Below are 23132 nucleotides of genomic sequence, written 5' to 3'. Positions count from 1 at the left end.
GCTTCTTACGAAGCCACTCCTTTGTTGCCCGGGCGGCGTGTTTGGGATCATTGTCATGCTGAAAGACCCAGTCACGTTTCATCTTCAATGCCCTTGCTGATGGAAGGAGGTTTTCACTCAAAATCTCACGATACATGGCCCCATTCGTTCTTTCCTTTACACGGATCAGTCGTCCTGGTCCATTTGCAGAAAAACAGCCCCAAAGCATGATGCTTCCACCCCCATGCTTCACAGTAGGTATGGTGTTCTTTGGATGCAACTCAGCATTCTTTGTCCTCCAAACACGACGAGTTGAGTTTTTACTCTTCTGGATCATCCAAATGCACTCTAGCAAACTTCAGACGGGCCTGGACATGTACTGGCTTAAGCAGGGGGACACGTCTGCACTGCAGGATTTGAGTCCCTGGCGGCGTAGTGTGTTACTGATGGTAGGCTTTGTTACTTTGGTCCCAGCTCTCTGCAGGTCATTCACTAGGTCCCCCCGTGTGGTTCTGGGATTTTTGCTCACCGTTCTTGTGATCATTTTGACCCCACGGGGTGAGATCTTGCGTGGAGCCCCAGATCGAGGGAGATTATCAGTGGTCTTGTATGTCTTCCATTTCCTTATAATTGCTCCCACAGTTGATTTCTTCAAACCAAGCTGCTTACCTATTGCAGATTCAGTCTTCCCAGCCTGGTGCAGGTCTACAATTTTGTTTCTGGTGTCCTTTGACAGCTCTTTGGTCTTGGCCATAGTGGAGTTTGGAGTGTGACTGTTTGAGGTTGTGGACAGGTGTCTTTTATACTGATAACAAGTTCAAACAGGTGCCATTAATACAGGTAACGAGTGGAGGACAGAGGAGCCTCTTAAAGAAGAAGTTACAGGTCTGTGAGAGCCAGAAATCTTGCTTGTTTGTAGGTGACCAAATACTTATTTTCCACCATAATTTGCAAATAAATTCATTAAAAATCCTACAATGTGATTTTCTGGAAAAAAAAATCTCAATTTGTCTGTCATAGTTGACGTGTACCTATGATGAAAATTACAGGCCTCTCTCATCTTTTTAAGTGGGAGAACTTGCACAATTGGTGGCTGACTAAATCCTTTTTTTCCCCACTGTACATTTAAAGGGATGAGTGGGTCGGACAGACGCCCCAAGAGAGCCCTGATCTTAAATTCCAAGATGATGTTCTTCTCTTAACTCTTTGTTAGTTTGTTGGTTGTTTAGAGAGGGTTTGTAGAGGAGAGTGTTTGAGATAGACAGTGTTTGGTAAAGGAAGGCCTGAGGCGAATAATGGTGCTTCTTTCTGAGTCTGTCTGCTCCTATCTGCCTCTAGCCTATAGGGCCCAGGAGACCATTCCATATCCCAGCTAAAGCAGAAGCACAGCCACTTCCACAGCCCAACACAGAGGGGACTTCACCTTATCTAGCCCTTCTCTTAATTGGAACCTATTATCTCTCAGGTTGAGGAGATAGTGAAGAATTCTCTCCCTCAGAGATCTGTCAACATGAGGCAGGTTGATTAAATAACTTTCCACTTCTACTTGTTTGAGCCAAACAAACAGTCCCGTGGGGGTACTGGGTCGTTCTACACAGGATGACAAAACAACTTCACGTGGAGAAGGCTTCCTCCCCAATTCAATATCAAATAGGTTAGAATCCTGCTGGAAAGTAAACGGCACAAAAGACAAAACTGTCTACAGGTAACTCTGTGTGTCCAGGTGTGTTAAGACATAAGAGGAAAAGAGCCATTGTCAGGGATGTTTTGGTGCAGGTGCATCAGCATTCAGCAGGTTTACCAGGTTAGCAGCATAAGCAATATAGTGTCTCTATGCAACATAGGCCCTTTGTCCCACTAGGAGATGAAATGAATAAGTAATACAATAGAGATGCAATTCTGTGACCCAAGCTTGTTCAAGTGATGAGTAGCCTAACCTTGCCTGAGACCTGAACACATAAAGTCAGATAAGTCACATCTCTATACTCTGCCTTCACATCTTCTCCTCACTGCAGCGTGCTGCTGACTTCGCCTGGTGCAACATAATATACCCTCTAGCTAATGAGTCTATGGAAAACCAGTCTGTGTCCCAAATCGCACCTTATCCCCTAAATAGTGCAGTACTTTTGACCAGGGCTCTGATCAAAAGTAGTCCACTATATAGGGAATAGGGGGGCATTTTGGACTCACCCCAGGCTTTTAGTTCCCATCTCCCCATCATTAATACATAACCCTGTCTAGTCTCATTCAGAACCTGCTCTGTTAACCACATCCTCACCTCCTACACTGCAGTACCATCCTCCTCCTCAAATAGAACTTCACTTATCATGATCTGAGTGGATATGTGAAGATTATCTCTCACCCTGGCTCTGATCTCTATGATTTCATATGTCATCTGTAATTTAGTCATGATTTGAGTTATAATTAGCCCCTCGTGATCTACTGGTTTAGCTGTAGTCTTCTGTGATAGACAGTTACTTGGCCAGCACACAAGAGATGTGGTTTTGGGTTTATAGATCTGTTTAGCTGTGGTCCATGGAGAGTCCTCCTTCTGTCTTCTGGTTGAGAATGTGATTGTTATTCAGGCTCTTGCAATTCATGTGAACGTTTCATGTGATCAAGTTGCCTCAGACTGCATCCCAAGAAAACACACATTTCAGAATATTTTACCCAGCAATAATTTCACACACCAGTGGCTTATCTTCTCTCAGAGCAGCAACGCAATAAATACCATTATTAATCATACAGCAAAATGTCATAAGTATGTGTTTGTTTATGTGTGTGTATGTGTGTGTATGTGAGTGTGTGTGTGTCTAGTCTTTACAGAAGGTGCTGCTTGCAGCATCACCAGATGGTGGAGGATTGGGAAGCGTTCTCTCCCTCCCTAGCTCTGACTGGGGTTATGAGACACTGGGAAGCAGTGGAATGTGAAAGGGGCTAGATTGCATGATGACTAGACTGAGGTTGCGTCCCAAATGGCACCCTATTCCCTATAACGTGCACTACTTTTGACCAGGCTCTGGTCTTAGGTAGTGCACTACATAGGGAATAGGATGCCATTTGGACACAAACTGGGTGAGATGTGATTTAGAGGGGATCTCTGAACCCGGCAGCCGTTCTGCCTTCCTCTTCCTCCTCCTCCTCCTCCTCCTCCTCCTCCTTCCTTCCTCCCTCCCTCCCTCCCTCCTCCTCCTCTTTCCTCCTCCTTCCTCCCCCTCCTCCTTCCTCCCTCCTCCTCCTTCCTCCCTCCTCCTCCTCTACACAGTAGTTTGATTGTCAGAGATAGAGTACCATATAGTGCAGCCAGGGCGACCTGACATTGCAGCTTAAAGAAAGAGTTCTCTGGTCTAAATCCTCCTACAAAATGATTCACTGTAGTGTTTGATACCCCTAAAATCAGCTTGTGCTCACTCATACATGCCTGTAGTCTACCACTGATATTCTAGATGTGTGTAAAGTTCAGCATCAAAATGAGAAGTTTCAATCGGATGAAAGAGAGTGATTGCCCACTGTAGGAAAAATCCAATGTAATTTGGACCAAACCAATTCTTCCAATCTAATGCTGAAAATAAAACCTCTTCAGTATACTACCACAGCCAAGCTGAGAACCCTGGCAGGATAGGACAGGCAGAGGGAATGGGCGAATGTAATCTCCTGTGGGGAAGTGAAATCAGTGATGCAGCAATTGCATTTTCCATGACTGGAGAAAGAGGTAGCAGAGCACCCCCATCTCTCTCTCTCTTTCTCACTTTCACTCTCTCTTTCCCTACCACCTATCTCTTGCTCTCTCGCTTTCCCTCCCTCCCTCCCTCCCTCCCTCCCTCCCTCCCTCCCTCCCTCCCTCCCTCCCTCCGAGTTGAGTTGAAAGCAGTGCATGGCTGGCACCCTAGTCTCCTCTATTATAAGCCCACTCCATCCTGCCTGCCAGACTCTGTCTCTTGTCTCTTACCTTGTGATTTCCTCTTTCAGGGCAGCCGGGTCGGGAGGGTAAAACTTGACACGTAAACACATGGTGAATGGAGGTTGGGCTGGGGGGAGAGATCACATGTTAGAACAGAGGCTTTTTCTAGTAGTTCCAGTGACCTAACTAGTAGCAACTGCCAACGATTCAATCAACCAATCAAATGTGGAACTGAATATCATCACGCATACTTCAATAGTCATACATGCTCATGCATTCATGTACTTACATTTCATTTGTTTGGCAATACATTTCGTAAACCCCAACCAGTGCTGAAAGACATATACAAAATCAAATCAGTCAAAAACAGTGTTTTCTAGGCGCTAAATCCTTGGGTGCTATCCTCCTGCCTCTACTCTAGACGTTAGTGACAGACTACGTGGTCTGATTGCTCAGTAGTTGTGCATTCTGCATTCTGACTTGTTGTCTAGAGCTGGAGGGCATTCTAGAACAGAACTCCCCTGAGCATTCTAACGCTGTGTTCTCTCTACCTCCCTGGTGTTACTCTCTCTCTCTCTCTCTCTCTCTCTCTCTCTCTCTCTCTCTCTCTCTCTCTCTCTCTCTCTCTCTCTCTCTCTCTCTCTCTCTCTCTCTCTCTCTCTCTCTCTCTCTCTCTCTCTCTCTCTCTCTCTCTCTCTCTCTCTCTCTCTCTCTCTCTCTCTCTCTCTCTCTCTCTCTCTCTCTCTCTCTCTCTCTCTCTCTCTCTCTCTCTGTGACTCTTATAGAGATGAAAGAAAGGAAAGTGCTTTGTGCTTTAGAGGAAGGACACTCAGAGAAATGCTTGTTGTCTGTCAGCTCACTAACCATTAGGAAGAGAAAAAAAATCTCTCTGGTGAGTTGAACAGATGTTATCTCAATGAATCTGTATGAATAAAGGTTGAATGAAAAATGGAATCCATTAAATGAGTGGGGAGGATGTGACACTGCAGCAGTGTTACTGGCCTAGTTTGTTGACAATGTTCGTCATATCTCCCAGACTTCACCTGCCTCTCCCCTGGCCTCGAGGCTCTGCTCTAGAGAGGAGGGCTTGGTTGAGTGCTTCACTGATAGACTGTGACAGAGTTGTGTCTGTCATAGCCTCATATACCCTCACTACATTCCGTCTATCAAACCCTGAAACACTGCTCTAACTACCTACCAATCTGTAAGGTGTATGGAAGAGACTGCCAGTGAATATAGGCTGGGTTAAGTCCTCTGACTCTGACTGAGGAAAGCACCAGTGGCGCGCATTCATGGATGCCAAGGGAAGCCAGGCTTCCCCAAAATATTGACCAAGAAAATAAGAAAAAAAACATACAATAATTGACTATTCGTCTCTCAGTGTTTCATAATTTTCCTTCAATTCGCAAGGCAGAATGTATCTCACCGGAGAAAGCATCCGAGCGAGCGAAACAGTGCCCCTCTGTCTCTGTATGTGTAGGCCATCTATCTGATGCTGTCTGGTCAAAAATAGTATGACATTGTTGCCACCTGTAGCGTTGAATGCAACGGAAGCCAGCGAGCATTTGGCCTCCCTTGATAAAAAAGTATAAAATAATAGCCAATCAGCGTTGAGCTAAACTGCGTGAGCTCAACTGTGAATGGTCCTGGCACACCAAAAAAAAGTGTCAAGGGAATCCAGTTTGGATTTGGCTTCACTCCAATCACATCACGAGAGCAATACGTCATAGACAGAAACAACTTGAATTGTTAAATCTTGTGTTGTTGTCCTCCGGTGGCTAGCTAGCTAGCTAAAATTGGCCCTTTCCTAAATTAGCCATGGATGGAGATAGGGATTTGGAGTTGTGGTTTTACTTCATTCTCCATACTGGCCAATGATGGCGATTCTGATCCAACCATAATGCATACATTGTGCCCCTGGCCTGAGAGGATGGAAGTTCAATATTTAGCTAGATGTAGAAGGCTAATGTTAACTAGCTAACATTGCCCATTAAAGGAAGTTTGGCTAGCGAGCAAGCGTTTTAGCCAGGTAGCCTAGGACAACAAAAAATAAAAGCGTGCACTGTATGACAGAGTCATAGAACGTTTCGTCAACATGAGAGAGAGGAGGATGGCGTTTCTCTAAAAGTAGGGTGAGTCAACATGTTTTTTCTAATTACACACAAACACACACACACACACACACACACACACAGACACACAGAGAAATCAGAACCATGGACAGCCACATCAAATTTAGCGTATGTTGATTGGACTAAATTGTGTTTGGTATCTTTTAGTTGTCACTGTATTAAACTAAGCAGAGGTGATTTGATGATGTTGAAGTTGAAATGGTGCTGGAATAGTGGAGGCAGCTCCTGCTTTCTTTGCGACTTGCGGTCTCTCCCTGGTTCTAAATCAATAGTTGTTTAGTAGTCCGAAAATGTCGGAAACATTAACTTGCTTGACCATGCTGTAGGTCATGTAACCATTTGTTACATACAATATGCTTTGTGGACTTCACCGGACAGATGTTGCTCTCTGGTTTTGTGATGAAACAAAGGTGTGGTTGAATTTATTCTGTCACTGTGTCTTCTTATTGTCTCGGCCTTAGGCCTATATATCACGGTCACAAGGCATATGAACTAACAGGTTATAGAGCAAACAACGCAATTATCACAACACATAGGTTGTAATATGGTTATTTTTCTGGCTTGGCTTCCCTAGTGATTTTACCCACGCACCGCTACTGTAAAGCGCATCCATCCATAGGGTCTGGACTGGAGAGTGACTAGCTACCAATTATTTCACATTATTGCATCAGCTCCTCAACCATGGGATTCTGCCACTCGTGTTTAGAATAGATAATCATTTTTAAACTGATATAATGATATGTGTACTGTAACTAGAATGATGATTTATTACACATAAAGTACACCTGACAAAAGCATTTTTCCCATAGATCATGGTGTGAGAATATGTGTTTCCAAGAAAGGTCCAGTTCAATAATCCCAGTGAGAAACACCCCACAGCTCCAATCAGAGATCCTGTCCAATCTGTCTGTCTGATAGCAGCTAGCTGTATTCTTCTGGTTAGTTTATGGGCTGAAGGATGTGCTACCACTTTTCTCTCCTTTCTCCACTACCCCACCACCATCTATCTGTCTCGCTCTGTCTCTCTTTGTCTCTATCTCGCGATCACTCTGTCAATCCCCCTCCCTCCCACAAAATGTTTTTTCCTCAAAACAACAACAACACTAGCATCTCTGAAAGTGTTGAGATAGAGACAGAACAGGAACAGGAACTGATTCTGATCAGCAGGGGACGATTGTTTCTCTGGGAATAGGATCTGTGTGTGTGTGTGTGTGTGTGTGTGTGTGTGTGTGTGTGTGTGTGTGTGTGTGTGTGTGTGTGTGTGTGTGTGTGTGCGTGTGTGCATCAGGCTGTGCAGAAAAGAGAGTTAACTCTGCTGGAGGCACACATGAAAGGAGGAGAGAGAAGAGAGGGAGAAACTGTAGAAATAGCCTGCTCAGTGGTATATGTGTGATGTCAGGGGAAAGAGAGTGAGAGAAAGAGAGATAGAAAGAAAGAATGAAAGAAAGAGAAAGAGAGAGCTGAGAGGGCGGAAGGGAGGGAGAGAGAGTGTGAAAGTGACAGCAAGGGAGAGGTAGTTAAGAGAGAAACATTCAGAAAGAGAGAGATAGAGAGATAGACAGACAAACAGAGAGAGAGAGGGAGTTACCCCTCCTCCCTGTCGGTTGACACCACCCACCCTCTGTTTGTCTGGGTCCACATATCTGATGCCAAAGTAGTCCTTCTCCAGCAGGTTAAGGTGGTGACAGATGAGATCAAACAGGTACTGGCCCTTTGCATCACGCTGTAACACATAAGAAAACACTACATTAATAACTCTGAGGAGAGACAACTACTGTCACCAATGTAGGGGTGACAGAGGTCTCAACCAGGTAGAGGAGATACCAGGTAATGCATCTCGCTGTACGACCGTGAAAAACACACTAGTTAGTAATGTAGAGGTGACAGTGGTTGGTAGCCAGGCAACGCCATAGACAGTGACTGACAAATAGCTGAGGAGGAGAGGGATGGAAACATGGACAGACACCATGTAAAAAGATTTTGGGCTCAAAAGAAACTAGATTTCAATAACACCAGAACATGGTTAATATTTCACCAACCCTGGGGACATATCTGAGGAGAATCAAATATTAATATGCAGAAACAGCCATCTGTGATGTCTCGCTGAAATCTCTACTGCAGAGGAAAAGACATGATGGAGAGAAGAAGTACGGAGAGGTAGATAAGGTGGAAAATGGAGTGGAAGTGGAGCCATGTACATCACCTGGTGCAGACAGTGAGTGAGAAGGAAATGTAGAGAGTGAGAAATTCAATGGGCCCTTCAGTGTAGTGCCGTGAGTGGGAAATGGAATGGGCCCTGCTATGCAGTACAGTGTAGTGCAGTGCAGCGCATGATAAATGGAATGGAACCTGTAGTGCAGTGCAGCGCATGATAAATGGAATGGAACCTGTAGTGCAGTGCAGCGCATGATAAATGGAATGGAACCTGTAGTGCAGTGCAGTGCAGTGCATGATAAATGGAATGGAACCTGTAGTGCAGTGCAGTGCATGATAAATGGAATGGAACCTGTAGTGCAGTGCAGCGCATGATAAATGGGAATGGTCCTGCTTCAGTAGACTTTTCAACAGAGTGAGAAATGGAATGGGCTCTGCTGCTTGCTGCCTGCTCAGGTATAGGTGGTTACTGGGTGACTGGGCCCAGCCTGTCTGATGATGCAGTCAGTATCCACCTCAGCCCCAGCCTGTCTGATGATGCACTCAGTATCCACCTCAGCCTCAGCCTGTCTGATGATGCAGTCAGTATCCACCTCAGCCTCAGCCTGTCTGATGATGCACTCAGTATCCACCTCAGCCTCAGCCAGTCTGATGATGCAGTCAGTATCCACCTCAGCCCCAGCCAGTCTGATGATGCAGTCAGTATCCACCTCAGCCTCAGCCTGTCTGATGATGCAGTCAGTATCCACCTCAGCCTGTCTGATGATGCAGTCAGTATCCACCTCAGACTGTCTGATGATGCAGTCAGTATCCACCTCAGCCTCAACCTGTCTGATGATGCAGTCAGTATCCACCTCAGCCCCAGCCTGTCTGATGATGCAGTCAGTATCCACCTCAGCCCCAGCCTGTCTGATGATGCAGTCAGTATCCACCTCAGCCTCAGCCTGTCAGATGATGCAGTCAGTATCCACCTCAGCCTCAGCCTGTCTGATGATGCAGTCAGTATCTACCTCAGCCCCAGCCAGTCTGATGATGCAGTCAGTATCCACCTCAGCCCCAGCCTGTCTGATGATGCAGTCAGTATCCACCTCAGCCCCAGCCTGTCTGATGATGCAGTCAGACTCCACCTCAGCCTCAGCCTGTCTGATGATGCAGTCAGTATCCACCTCAGCCTGTCTGATGATGCAGTCAGTATTCACCTCAGCCTCAGCCTGTCTGATGATGCAGTCAGTATCCACCTCAGCCCCAGCCTGTCTGATGATGCAGTCAGTATCCACCTCAGCCCCAGCCTGTCTGATGATGCAGTCAGTATCCACCTCAGCCTCAGCCTGTCTGATGATGCAGTCAGTATCCACCTCAGCCTCAGCCTGTCTGATGATGCAGTCAGTATCTACCTCAGCCCCAGCCAGTCTGATGATGCAGTCAGTATCCACCTCAGCCCCAGCCTGTCTGATGATGCAGTCAGTATCCACCTCAGCCCCAGCCTGTCTGATGATGCAGTCAGAATCCACCTCAGCCTCAGCCTGTCTGATGATGCAGTCAGTATCCACCTCAGCCTGTCTGATGATGCAGTCAGTATTCACCTCAGCCTCAGCCTGTCTGATGATGCAGTCAGTATCCACCTCAGCCCCAGCCTGTCTGATGATGCAGTCAGTATCCACCTCAGCCCCAGCCTGTCTGATGATGCAGTCAGTATCCACCTCAGCCTCAGCCTGTCTGATGATGCAGTCAGTATCCACCTCGGCCTCAGCCTGTCTGATGATGCAGTCAGTATCTACCTCAGCCCCAGCCAGTCTGATGATGCAGTCAGTATCCACCTCAGCCTCAGCCTGTCTGATGATGCAGTCAGTATTCACCTCAGCCCCAGCCTGTCTGATGATGCAGTCAGTATCCACCTCAGCCTGTCTGATGATGCAGTCAGTATCCACCTCAGCCCCAGCCTGTCTGATGATGCAGTCAGTATCCACCTCAGCCCCAGCCTGTCTGATGATGCAGTCAGAATCCACCTCAGCCTCAGCCTGTCTGATGATGCAGTCAGTATCCACCTCAGCCTGTCTGATGATGCAGTCAGTATCCACCTCAGCCTCAGCCTGTCTGATGATGCAATCAGTATCCACCTCAGCCTCACCCTGTCTGATGATGCAGTCAGTATCCACCTCAGCCCCAGCCAGTCTGATGATGCAGTCAGTATCCACCTCATCCTCAGCCTGTCTGATGATGCAGTCAGTATCCACCTCATCCTCAGCCTGTCTGATGATGCAGTCAGTATCCACCTCAGCCTCAGCCTGTCTGATGATGTAGTCAGTATCCACCTCAGCCCCAGCCAGTCTGATGATGCAGTCAGTATCCACCTCAGCCCCAGCCTGTCTGATGATGCAGTCAGTATCCACCTCAGCCTGTCTGATGATGCAGTCAGTATCCACCTCAGCCTGTCTGATGATGCAGTCAGTATTCACCTCAGCCTCAGCCTGTCTGATGATGCAGTCAGTATCCACCTCAGCCTGTCTGATGATGCAGTCAGTATTCACCTCAGCCTCAGCCTGTCTGATGATGCAGTCAGTATCCACCTCAGCCCCAGCCTGTCTGATGATGCAATCAGTATCTACCTCAGCCCCAGCCTGTCTGATGATGCAGTCAGTCAGTCAGTCAGTCTAGGCCCTGGTGCTTTGATTAGTGAGGACAGCTGGGACAGTCACAGGCTCATGCCTTTATGCACCCTCTGTACCTTCTAGCCAATGCCACTGATATACTACACCATGTAAAGGTTCAGAACTGTGCACTTCTCAGGCACTGATTAATTTATCCTAACGCAGCAGCCCGCTACAGAACAGCCCAACAGTAGCATGTGGCCCAGCATGGAGACGGCTGTGTTTAGTGGCAGCTAAAACTCACACACTCTACTCTACTGTAATATGACTGTCCCAGGTCCAGTAATTTGAATGACCCAGGCCCAGTAATATGAATGGCCCAGGCCCAGTGATATGAATGGCACAGGACCAGTAATATGAATGGCCCAGGACCAGTAATATGAATGGCCCAGGACCAGTAATATGAATGACCCAGGCCCAGTAATATGAATGACCCAGGCCCAGTAATATGAATGGCCCAGGCCCAGTAATATGAATGGCACAGGACCAGTAATATGAATAACCCAGGACCAGTAATTTATAGTGCACTACTTTTGACCAGAACCCTATAGGGAATAGTGTGCTATTTGGTACGCAGACAGAATGTTAATGCTGGCTAGCACCACAGAAGACTGACCTTTTCCAGTGTCTCTATGGGATCTCACATCCACTGGCCACTGTCTCTGTTCAGTATGTCACCTTCACAGCAGCTATACCACACACACTGAGGACTATCCTCCACGACACGAAGCGCTGACTGGCACTCCCTTAAAATACAATCAATCAATTTCAATCAATTTTATTTTATATAGCCCTTCGTACATCAGCTAATATCTCGAAGTGCTGTACAGAAACCCAGCCTAAAACCCCAAACAGCTAGTAATGCAGGTGTAGAAGCACGGTGGCTAGGAAAAACTCCCTAGAAAGGCCAAAACCTAGGAAGAAACCTAGAGAGGAACCAGGCTATGAGGGGTGGCCAGTCCTCTTCTGGCTGTGCCGGGTGGAGGTTATAACAGAACCATGCCAAGATGTTCAAAAATGTTCATAAGTGACAAGCATGGTCAAATAATAATCAGGAATAAATCTCAGTTGGCTTTTCATAGCCGATCATTAAGAGTTGAAAACAGCAGGTCTGGGACAGGTAGGGGTTCCATAACCGCAGGCAGAACAGTTGAAACTGGAATAGCAGCAAGGCCAGGCGGACTGGGGACAGCAAGGAGTCACCACGGCCGGTAGTCCCGACGTATGGTCCTAGGGCTCAGGTCTCTCAGTTGGCTTTTCATAGCCGATCATTAAGAGTTGAAAACAGCAGGTCTGGGACAGGTAGGGGTTTCGTAACCGCAGGCAGAACAGTTGAAACTGGAATAGCAGCAAGGCCAGGCGGACTGGGGACAGCAAGGTGTCAGCATGCCCGGTAGTCCTGACGTATGGTCCTAGGGCTCAGGTTCTCAGAGAGAAAGAGAGAACGAGAGAATTAGAGAGAGCATACTTAAATTCACACAGGACACTGGATAAGACAGGAGAAGTACTCCAGGTATAACCAACTAACCCCAGCCCCCCGACACATAAACTACTGCAGCATAAATACTGGAGGCTGAGACAGGAGCGGTCCGGAGACACTGTGGCCCCATCCGAAGAAACCCCCGGACAGGGCCAAACAGGAAGGATATAACCCCACCCACTCTGCCAAAGCACAGCCCCCGCACCACTAGAGGGATATCCTCAACCACCAACTTACAATCCTGAGACAAGGCCGAGTATAGCCCACAGAGGTCTCCACCACAGCACAAACCAAGGGGGGGCGCCAACCCAGACAGGAAGATCACGTCAGTAACTCAACCCACTCAAGTGACGCACCCCTCCTAGGGACGGCATGAAAGAGCACCAGCAAGCCAGTGACTCAGCCCCTGTAACAGGGTTAGAGGCAGAGAACCCCAGTGGAGAGAGGGGAACCGGCCTGGCAGAGACAGCAAGGGCTGTTCGTTGCTCCAGAGCCTTTCCGTTCACCTTCACACTCCTGGGCCAGACTACACTCAATCATATGACCTACTGAAGAGATAAGTCTTCAGTAAAGACTTAAAGGTTGAGACCGAGTCTGCGTCTCTCACATGGGTAGGCAGACTGTTCCATAAAAATGGAGATCTATAGGAGAAAGCCCTGCCTCCCGCTGTTTGCTTAGAAATTCTAGGGACAATTAGGAGGCCTGCGTCTTGTGACCGTAGCGTACGTATTGGTATGTACGGCAGGACCAACTCGGAAAGATAGGTAGGAGCAAGCCCATGTAACGCTTTATAGGTTAACAGTAAAACCTTGAAATCAGCCCTTGCCTTAACAGGAAGCCAGTGTAGGGAAGCTAGCACTGGAGTAATATGATCAAATTTCTTGGTTCTAGTCAGGATTCTAGCAGCCGTATTTAGCACTAACTGAAGTTTATTTAGTGCTTTATCCGGGTAGCCGGAAAGTAGAGCATTGCAGTAGTCTAACCTAGAAGTAACAAATGCATGGATTAATTTTTCTGCATCATTTTTGGACAGAAAATTTCTGATTTTTGCAATGTTACGTAGATGGAAAAAAGCTGTCCTTGAAACAGTCTTGATATGTTCGTCAAAAGAGAGATCAGGGTCAAGAGTAACGCCGAGGTCCTTCACAGTTTTATTTGAGACGACTTTACAACCATCAAGATGAATTGTCAGATTTAACAGAAGATCTCTTTGTTTCTTGGGACCTAGAACAAGCATCTCTGTTTTGTCCGAGTTTAAAAGTAGAAAGTTTTCAGCCATCCACTTCCTTATGTCTGAAACACAGGCTTCTAGCGAGGGCAATTTTGGGGCTTCACCATGTTTCATTGAAATGTACAGCTGTGTGTCATCCGCATAGCAGTGAAAGTTAACATTATGTTTTCGAATAACATCCCCAAGAGGTAAAATATATAGTGAAAACAATAGTGGTCCTAAAACGGAACCTTGAGGAACACCGAAATGTACAGTTGATTTGTCGGAGGACAGACCATTCACAGAGACAAACTGATATCTTTCCGACAGGTAAGATCTAAACCAGGCCAGAACTTGTCCGTGTAGACCAATTTGGGTTTCCAGTCTCTCCAAAAGAATGTGGTGATCGATGGTGTCAAAGGCAGCACTAAGGTCTAGTAGCACGAGGACAGATGCAGAGCCTCGGTCTGACGCCATTAAAAGGTCATTTACCACCTTCACAAGTGCAGTCTCAGTGCTATGATGGGGTCTAAAACCAGACTGAAGCATTTCGTATACATTGTTTGTCTTCAGAAAGGCAGTGAGTTGCTGCGCAACAGCTTTTTCTAAAATTTTTGAGAGGAATGGAAGATTCGATATAGGCCGATAGTTTTTTATATTTTCCGGGTCAAGGTTTGGCTTTTTCAAGAGAGGCTTTATCACTGCCACTTTTAGTGAGTTTGGTACACATCCGGTGGATAGAGAGCTGTTTATTATGTTCAACATAGGAGGGCCAAGCACAGGAAGCAGCTCCTTCAGTAGTTTAGTAGGAATAGGATCCAGTATGCAGCTTGAAGGTTTAGAGGCCATGATTATTTTCATCATTGTGTCAAGAGATATAGTACTAAAACACTTAAGTGTCTCTCCCGATCCCAGGCCCTCGCAGAGCTGTGCAGATCCAGGACAGCTAAGCCCTGGAGGAATACGCAGATTCAAAGAGGAGTCCGTAATTTGCTTTCTAATGGTCATGATCTTTTCCTCAAAGAAGTTCATGAATTTATTACTGCTGAAGTGAAAGCCATCCTCTCTTGGGGAATGCTGCTTTTTAGTTAGCTTTGCAACAGTATCAAAAAGAAATTTTGGATTGTTCTTATTTTCCTCGATTAAGTTGGAAAAGTAGGATGATCGAGCAGCAGTGAGGGCTCTTCGGTACTGCACGGTACTGTCTTTCCAAGCTAGTCGGAAGACTTCCAGTTTGGTGTGGCGCCATTTCCGTTCCAATTTCCTGGAAGCTTGCTTCAAAGCTCGGGTATTTTCTGTATACCAGGGAGCTAGTTTCTTATGACAAATGTTTTTCGTTTTTAGGGGTGCAACTGCATCTAGGGTATTGCGCAAGGTTAAATTGAGTTCCTCAGTTAAGTGGTTAACTGATTTTTGTCCTCTGACGTCCCTGGGTAGGCAGAAGGAGTCTGGAAGGGCATCAAGGAATTTTTGTGTTGTCTGAGAATTTATAGCACGACTTTTGATGCTCCTTGGTTGGGGTCTGAGCAGATTATTTGTTGCGATTGCAAACGTAATAAAATGGTGGTCCGATAGTCCAGGATTTTGTGGAAAAACATTAAGATCTACAACATTTATTCCATGGGACAAAACTAGGTCCAGAGTATGACTGTGGCAGTGAGTAGGTCCAGAGACATGTTGGACAAAACCCACTGAGTCGGTGATGGCTCCGAAAGACTTTTGGAGTGGGTCTGTGGACTTCTCCATGTGAATATTAAAATCACCAAAAATTAGAATATGATCTGCTATGACTACAAGGTCTGATAGGAATTCAGGAAACTCAGAGAGGAACGCTGTATATGGCCCAGGAGGCCTGTAAACAGTAGCTATAAAAAGTGATTGAGTAGGCTGCATAGATTTCATGACTAGAAGCTCAAAAGACGAAAACGCCATTTTTTTTTTTGTAAATTGAAATTTGCTATCGTAAATGTTAGCAACACCTCCGCCTTTGCGGGATGCACGGGGAATATGGTCACTAGTGTAACCAGGAGGTGAGGCCTCATTTAACACAGCAAATTCATCAGGCTTAAGCCATGTTTCAGTCAGGCCAATCACATCAAGATTATGATCAGTGATTAGTTCATTGACTATGACTGCCTTTGAAGTAAGGGATCTAACATTAAGTAACCCTATTTTGAGATGTGAGGTATCACGATCTCTTTCAATAATGGCAGGAATGGAGGAGGTCTTTATCCTAATAAGATTGCTAAGGCGAACACCGCCATGTTTAGTTTTGCCCAACCTAGGTCGAGGCACAGACACAGTCTCAATGGGTATGGCTGAGCTGACTACACTGACTATGCTATTGGCAGACTCCACTAAGCTGGCAGGTTGGCTAACAGCCTGCTGCCTGGCCTGCACCCTATTTCACTGTGGGGCTAGAGGAGTTAGAGCCCTATCTATGTTGGTAGATAAGATGAGAGCACCCCTCCAGCTAGGATGGAGTCCGTCACTCCTCAGCAGGTCAGGCTTGGTCCTGTTTGTGGGTGAGTCCCAGAAAGAGGGCCAATTATCTACAAATTCTATCTTTTGGGAGGGGCAGAAAACAGTTTTCAACCAGCGATTGAGTGCTGAGACTCTGCTGTAGAGCTCGTCACTCCCCCTAACTGGGAGGGGGCCAGAGACAATTACTCGATGCCGACACATCTTTCTAGCTGATTTACACGCTGAAGCTATGTTGCACTTGGTGACCTCTGACTGTTTCATCCTAACATCGTTGGTGCCGACGTGGATAACAATATCTCTATACTCTCTACACTCGCCAGTTTTAGCTTTAGCCAGCACCATCTTTAGATTAGCCTTAACGTCGGTAGCCCTGCCCCCTGGTAAACAGTGTATGATCGCTGGGTGATTCGTTTTAAGTCTAATACTGCGGGTAATGGAGTCGCCAATGACTAGGGTTTTCAATTTGTCAGAGCTAATGGTGGGAGCCTTCGGCGTCTCAGACCCCGTAACGGGAGGAGTAGAGACAAGAGAAGACTCAGACTCAGACTCCGACTCGCTACATAATGGGGAAAACCGGTTGAAAGTTTCTGTCGGCTGAATGAGCGACACCGGTTGAGCATTCCGACAGTATTTCCCTCCAGAAGCCATGAGAAAGTTGTCCGGCTGCGGGGACTGTGCGGGGGGATTTATACTAACGTTACTATCTGTACTTACTGGTGGCACAGACGCTGTTTCTTCCTTTCCTACACTGAAATTACCCTTGCCTAACGATTGCGTCTGAAGCTGGGCTTGTAGCACAGCTATTCTCGCCGTAAGGCGATCGTTCTCCTGTATATTATGAGTACAGCGACTGCAATTAGAAGACATCATGTTAATGTTACTACTTAGCTTCGGCTGTTGAAGATGTTGACGAACCATGTCCAGATAAAGCGTCCGGAGTGAAAAAGTTGAATGAGGGAAAAAAGTTGCGATGGAAAAAAGAAAAATAAAGTAAAGTTGGCAGGAAAAACGCACAGGAAAATGACTCTTCTGTCTCGGGACATTCACTCTTTGGAGGAGAGCGCGCTTTTTCCCAGAATCACCCAGAATGCCAATTCTGCCGGTCTGAGAGTACATACAGAGACACTGCACCAACGTATACACGTGTGTGTGTGTGTGTGTGCGTGCGTGCGTGCGTGCGTGCAATGTTATTTATGGCAACTGGGTTTACTGAAAGACAACAAAGAGACAGAGGCATTTATCACAACGGGTCTGAATATTTAGGAATGAAATGAACTGGAATCCAAACCCAATCACAGGCTTTCATTCATTAGACTACTCCAAGGCGTCGTCCCAAATGGTACCCTATTCCTTTTATTGTGCACTACACTAAGTAGGACAGTATACAGAGAATATGGTGCCATTTGGGATGCACACCAACTCCCTCTAATAAAACACACAATCTCTGTCCCTCACCAGGCACATGCTGCACAACAACCCTTTACATACTTAGCAGACAATTAGGGTTAAGTGCCTTGTTCAAGGGCAAATTGACATATTTTTCACCTAGGGGATTCAAACCAGCAACTTTTCGGTTACTGGCCCTACACTCTTAACCACTAGGTTACCTGCCGCCTATAGCACTTAGCAGTCACTAAGCAGCTTTACATACTGTATTATGGATACATACAGTGGGGAGAACAAGTATTTGATACACTGCCGATTTTGCAGGTTTTCCTACTTACAAAGCATGTAGAGGTCTGTAATTTGTCACGTTCGTCAGGGAGAGACCAAGGCGCAGCGTTGAATGCGAACATTATATTTATTTAACGATCACACGATCAAAATAACAGACGAAAACGTGATGTCTCTGGTTACATAAACAAACCAAATAAGAACAAGAAACCACAAACACAAAGTGAAAGACAGACAGTTAAATATGGCTCCCAATCAGAGACAACCAGCTGACACTCGTTGCCTCTGATTGGGAGTCACTCAGGCCAACATAGAACTACCAACATAGAATTACACACCCTGGCTCAACATAACAGTGTCCCCAGAGCCAGGGCGTGACAGTACCCCCCCCTAAAGGCGCGGACTCCGACCGCGCCAACTAAATACCACAGGGGAGGGACCGGGTGGGCACTCCGCCTTGGCGGCGGATCCGGCTCCGGGCCTGATCCCCACTCCCTCTCCAACCCCCCAAAGTACCCCTGGTCCGGTCTTGCCCCGCTGGCCGGAGCTGGACTGCACACTGATGGAGCGGATTGCTCTAGCTCCGGCGTAACGCATCTGACCGGTGCCGGACCAGGCACCAGTGGAACAGGCACGGGCCGTGCCGGACCGACGACGCACACCACTGGCTTGGTGTGGGTAACAGGCACGGGCCGTGCTGGACTGACGACGCACACCACTGGCTTGGTGTGGGGAGCAGGAGCGGACCGGACCGGGCTGACGAAACGCACCACTGACTTGGTGCGGGGAGCAGGCCGGGCCGAGCTGGCGACAAGCACCGTAGACTTGGTGCGGGGAGCAGAAACGGGCCGAGCCGGGCTGACGAAACGCACCACAGACTTGGTGCGGGGAGCAGGAATGGGCCGGACTGGGCTGGCGACGCGCACCACTGACTTGGTGCGGGGAGCAGGAACGGGCCGTGCCGGGCTGACGACGCGCACCACTGACTTGGTGCGGGGAGCAGGAACGGGCCGGACAGGGCTGACGAAACGCACCACTGACTTGGTGCGGGGAGCAGGAATGGGCCGGACTGGGCTGGCGACGCGCACCACAGACTTGGTGCGGAGAGCAGGAACGGGCCGGGCCGAGCTGGCGATGCGCACCGTAGACTTGGTGCGAGTGGCAGGAACAGGCCGGACCGTACTGGGAACACACACCACTGGCCCTCCGTGGGGATCAGGAGCAGGCCGGACCGGACTGGCAACACACGCCAGTACCTCTCGCCGTGCCTCTACATCTTTCACCCCCTCTTCGACCAGTGGCCCCCGTAACCTGGCGGCCTCCTCTGCCAATCCGCTGGGCCGCTCTGCCGCGGTCTCCTGCTGGCCCGTCGTCCACGGCATTAGCCCCCCCCTAAAAAATGTCTGGGGGTCTCTCCTCCCCGTGGGCCAGGCCTCTATTGTTCTCGCCCAACTCTCGCTCTTCTGTCTCCAACTCCCGCTATTCAGCTCCTCAATGGGCTTGACCCAGTCGAAGCTCTTCCTCAACTGTTCCCAAGTCCACCCTCTCTGCTCCTCACTAGGCTTGACCCAGTCGAGGTTGCCACGGAGATCTGCTAGCGATGGCTCCTGGACACGCTGCTTGGTCTGGTTTTGGTGGTTTCTTCTGTCACGTTCGTCAGGGAGAGACCAAGGCGCAGCGTTGAATGCGAACATTATATTTATTTAACGATCACACGATCAAAATAACAGACGAAAACGTGATGTCTCTGGTTACATAAACAAACAAAATAAGAACAAGAAACCACAAACACAAAGTGAAAGACAGACAGTTAAATATGGCTCCCAATCAGAGACAACCAGCTGACACTCGTTGCCTCTGATTGGGAGTCACTCAGGCCAACATAGAACTACCAACATAGAATTACACACCCTGGCTCAACATAACAGTGTCCCCAGAGCCAGGGCGTGACATAATTTTTATCATAGGTACACTTCAACTGTGAGAGACGGAATCTAAAACAAAAATCCAGAAAATCACATTGTATGATTTTTAAGTAATTAATTTGCATTTTATTGCATGACATAAGTATTTGATCACCTACCAACCAGTAAGAATTCCGGCTCTCACAGACCTGTTAGTTTTTCTTTAAGAAGCCCTCCTGTTCCTCCTGTGTAAGCTCGTGTCTGTGTGTGTGTGTGTGTGTGTATATGTGTTGATATTGTTGTTGTCCTCTCTTGTCTGTAGTCTCCTGTGCCTGCCTGCCTGCCTGGCTGGCTGCCTGGCTGCACTGTCATGGGGACTGAGGCTGTGCTGAGATTCAGACACTCTGCTAGAGCCAACATCTGCTCAGCAGCCAATAGCATAGCCTCCCTGCCTGACAAATACCCGCAGCAATATATATGTGCTTGTTGTTTATTAACTCATATTCAGCATATTCTCTCTGATAAATGTCGTCCCAGAATGTTGATGTTTGGTTACTACTAGCTTGACTTTTGTTACAAAGCCTACTACTGTTATATGCCCCTCAAGGAATAACTGAATGTTGTCCAAATGCTATGTACAGTGGGGAGAACAAGTATTTGATACACTGCCGATTTTGCAGGTTTTCCTACTTACAAAGAATGTAGAGGTCTGTAATTTTTATCATAGGTACACTTCAACTGTGTGAGACGGAATCTAAAACAAAAATCCAGAAAATCACATTGTATGATTTTTAAGTAATTAATTTGCATTTTATTGCATGACATAAGTATTTGATACATCAGAAAAGCAGAACTTAATATTTGGTACAGAAACCTTTGTTTGCAATTACAGAGATCATACGTTTCCTGTAGGTCTTGACCAGGTTTGCACACACTGCAGCAGGGATTTTGGCCCACTCCTCCATACAGACCTTCTCCAGATCCTTCAGGTTTCGGGACTGTCGCTGGGCAATACGGACTTTCAGCTCCCTCCAAAGATTTTCTATTGGGTTCAGGTCTGGAGACTGGCTAGGCCACTCCAGGACCTTGAGATGCTTCTTACGGAGTCACTCCTTAGTTGCCCTGGCTGTGTGTTTCAGGTCGTTGTCATGCTGGAAGACCCAGCCATGACCCATCTTCAATGCTCTTACTGAGGGAAGGAGGTTGTTGGCCAAGATCTCGCGATACATGGCCCCATCCATCCTCCCCTCAATATGGTGTAGTCATCCTGTCCCCTTTGCAGAAAAGCATCCCCAAACAATGATGTTTCCACCTCCATGCTTCACGGTTGGGATGGTGTTCTTGGGGTTGTACTCATCCTTCTTATTCCTCCAAACACGGCGAGTGGAGTTTAGACCAAAAAGCTCTATTTTTGTCTCATCAGACCACATGACCTTGTCCCATTCCTCCTCTGGATCATCCAGATGGTCATTGGCAAACTTCAGACGGGCCTGGACATGCGCTGGCTTGAGCAGGGGGACCTTGCGTGCGCTGCAGGATTTTAATCCATGACGGCATAGTGTGTTACTAATGGTTTTCTTTGAGACTGTGGTCCTAGCTCTCTTCAGGTCATTGACCAGGTCCTGCCGTGTAGTTCTGGGCTGATCCCTCACCTTCCTCATGATCATTGATGCCCCACGAGGTGAGATCTTGCATGGAGCCCCAGACTGAGGGTGATTGACCGTCATCTTGAACTTCTTCCATTTTCTAACAATTACGCCAACAGTTGTTGCCTTCTCACCAAGCTGCTTGCCTATTGTCCTGTAGCCCATCCCAGCCTTGTGCAGGTCTACAATTTTATCCCTGATGTCCTTACACAGCTCTCTGGTCTTGGCTATTGTGGAGAGGTTGGAGTCTGTTTGATTGAGTGTGTGGACAGGTGTCTTTTATACAGGTAACGAGTTCAAACAGGTGCAGTTAATACAGGTAATGAGTGGAGAACAGGAGGGCTTCTTAAAGAAAAACTAACAGGTCTGTGAGAGCCGGAATTCTTACTGGTTGGTAGGTGATCAAATACTTATGTCATGCAATAAAATGAAAATTAATTACTTAAAAATCATACAATGTGATTTTCTGGATTTTTGTTTTAGATTCCGTCTCTCACAGTTGAAGTTTACCTATGATAAAAATTACAGACCTCTACATGCTTTGTAAGAAGGAAAACCTGCAAAATCGGCAGTGTATCAAATACTTGTTCTCCCCACTGTAAGTACAACTGCACATTGCACGTACATACAGCTGACCTCAACTTGCACTGTATGTAGGCTATACTTTGCATACTGATGAGATAAATTGAACTTTAAAGAGTTGAGAGCAGCACCTCTGGAACAGAAACAGCAGTACTGAAGCAGGGCTGAAGACAATGACTATATATATTATAGGACTGAAGCTAAAGCGTATTGATCCGATGCAAAGCAAAGCGGTCTCTGATGTCCCTATGGGAATAAGCCCAGAGACGAGCTACTGTGGAGGAACAAAAACTATTCAGGAAAACGCTGTATTGTACAATATAGTTTTGTGGGGACTGGGGAGATGTTATATTAATGCAGAGTCCCATGATTTGGTGTTTTGGTACACTATTCCACTGCTTTGCTTTACCATCTACCATCTACCAACCCCATCATCTCAACTTTACAGTTGAACAGAACAGATACATTTACACAGAGAGGATGGGGTTATAGAAGGTTTAATGAGTGAGGTTTAATCAGAGCTAATGGATGCATCTCATTTCAGAATGAACAAAGGAAAGCTACTGGTGACTTTCAATGTGGCGTCTTCATTGTATAGTCTGGACTTATTATGAGCATCATTCAGTGATCGTGTGTGTGTGTGTGTGTGTGTGTGTTTGTGTGTGTATGCCTGCATGGGTTTGTGTGTGTGTGTGTGTGTGTGTGTGTAGTGCAAGTACACGCACAGTATTTCTTATATATCTACCACACTTTCTAATCTACAGAACACCATTACTGCCAATGAATATTATCACCACCCACTTTCTAGGAGTAATTGAGCTCCACATTCTAATCACACTGTCTGGCACTGTTAGAAAGTTTCCATCACACTCTAATTACCAACCAAGAATAGGAGGCTCTCGCTTTATCTGTGTTTGATTGAGTTTGCCTGGCTTAATGGAACAATACAAAACACACATCTGGCACTCCAAGCAGGCTACAGAAAACTGTAAAAGTATTTGTAAGATTTCAAATAGTATTTGAACCCATGTTTAACCTACAGTACTGTGTCTCCATGCAGAGGCCTTGACTTACTGGAGAGAGAGTGTGAGAGAGTGAGTGTGAGTGTGAGTGTGAGAGTGAGAGTGAGGTGAGAGTGAGAGTGAGAGTGAGAGAGAGAGAGAGAGAGAGAGAGAGAGAGAGAGAGAGAGAGAGAGAGAGAGAGAGAGAGAGAGAGAGAGAGAGAGGTTCTGATTGCATTGTCATGTCTCCTTCTCCGAGTCTGGATGTTACTGGGGACATTATTAATGCCAGGCAATTTGATTTAGCTCCCTGGGCCGTCTCTCTGTTGCTGCAGGT

At 46.9% G+C, this 23132-nt stretch overlaps 1 protein-coding gene across 2 annotated transcripts in view; it reads right to left on the bottom strand.

Annotated features, from left to right (window-relative positions):
- LOC311106291 (FERM domain-containing protein 5-like) overlaps nucleotides 1-23132 on the bottom strand; it is a gene marked incomplete at its 5' end in the record, with an annotated part of 117074 nt that overhangs the window by 12171 nt on the left and 81771 nt on the right. The window contains 3 exons of one of the 2 annotated variants that reach the window (XM_084188424.1): nucleotides 3929-4007; nucleotides 4170-4212; nucleotides 7631-7735. In XM_084188424.1, the coding sequence (XP_084044550.1) occupies nucleotides 3929-4007; nucleotides 4170-4212; nucleotides 7631-7735 (227 nt within the window). The remainder of the gene's footprint in view (nucleotides 1-3928; nucleotides 4008-4169; nucleotides 4213-7630; nucleotides 7736-23132) is intronic. The other variant, XM_084188425.1, reaches the window with a different exon arrangement.

The sequence above is a fragment of the Coregonus lavaretus genome, assembly GCF_964263955.1.
Source record: "Coregonus lavaretus genome assembly, contig: HAP1_SCAFFOLD_275, whole genome shotgun sequence".
Taxonomy (NCBI): domain Eukaryota; kingdom Metazoa; phylum Chordata; class Actinopteri; order Salmoniformes; family Salmonidae; genus Coregonus; species Coregonus lavaretus.
The sequence above is the reverse complement of the archived record's forward strand: the minus strand, read 5'-3'. Positions and strand labels throughout refer to the sequence as shown.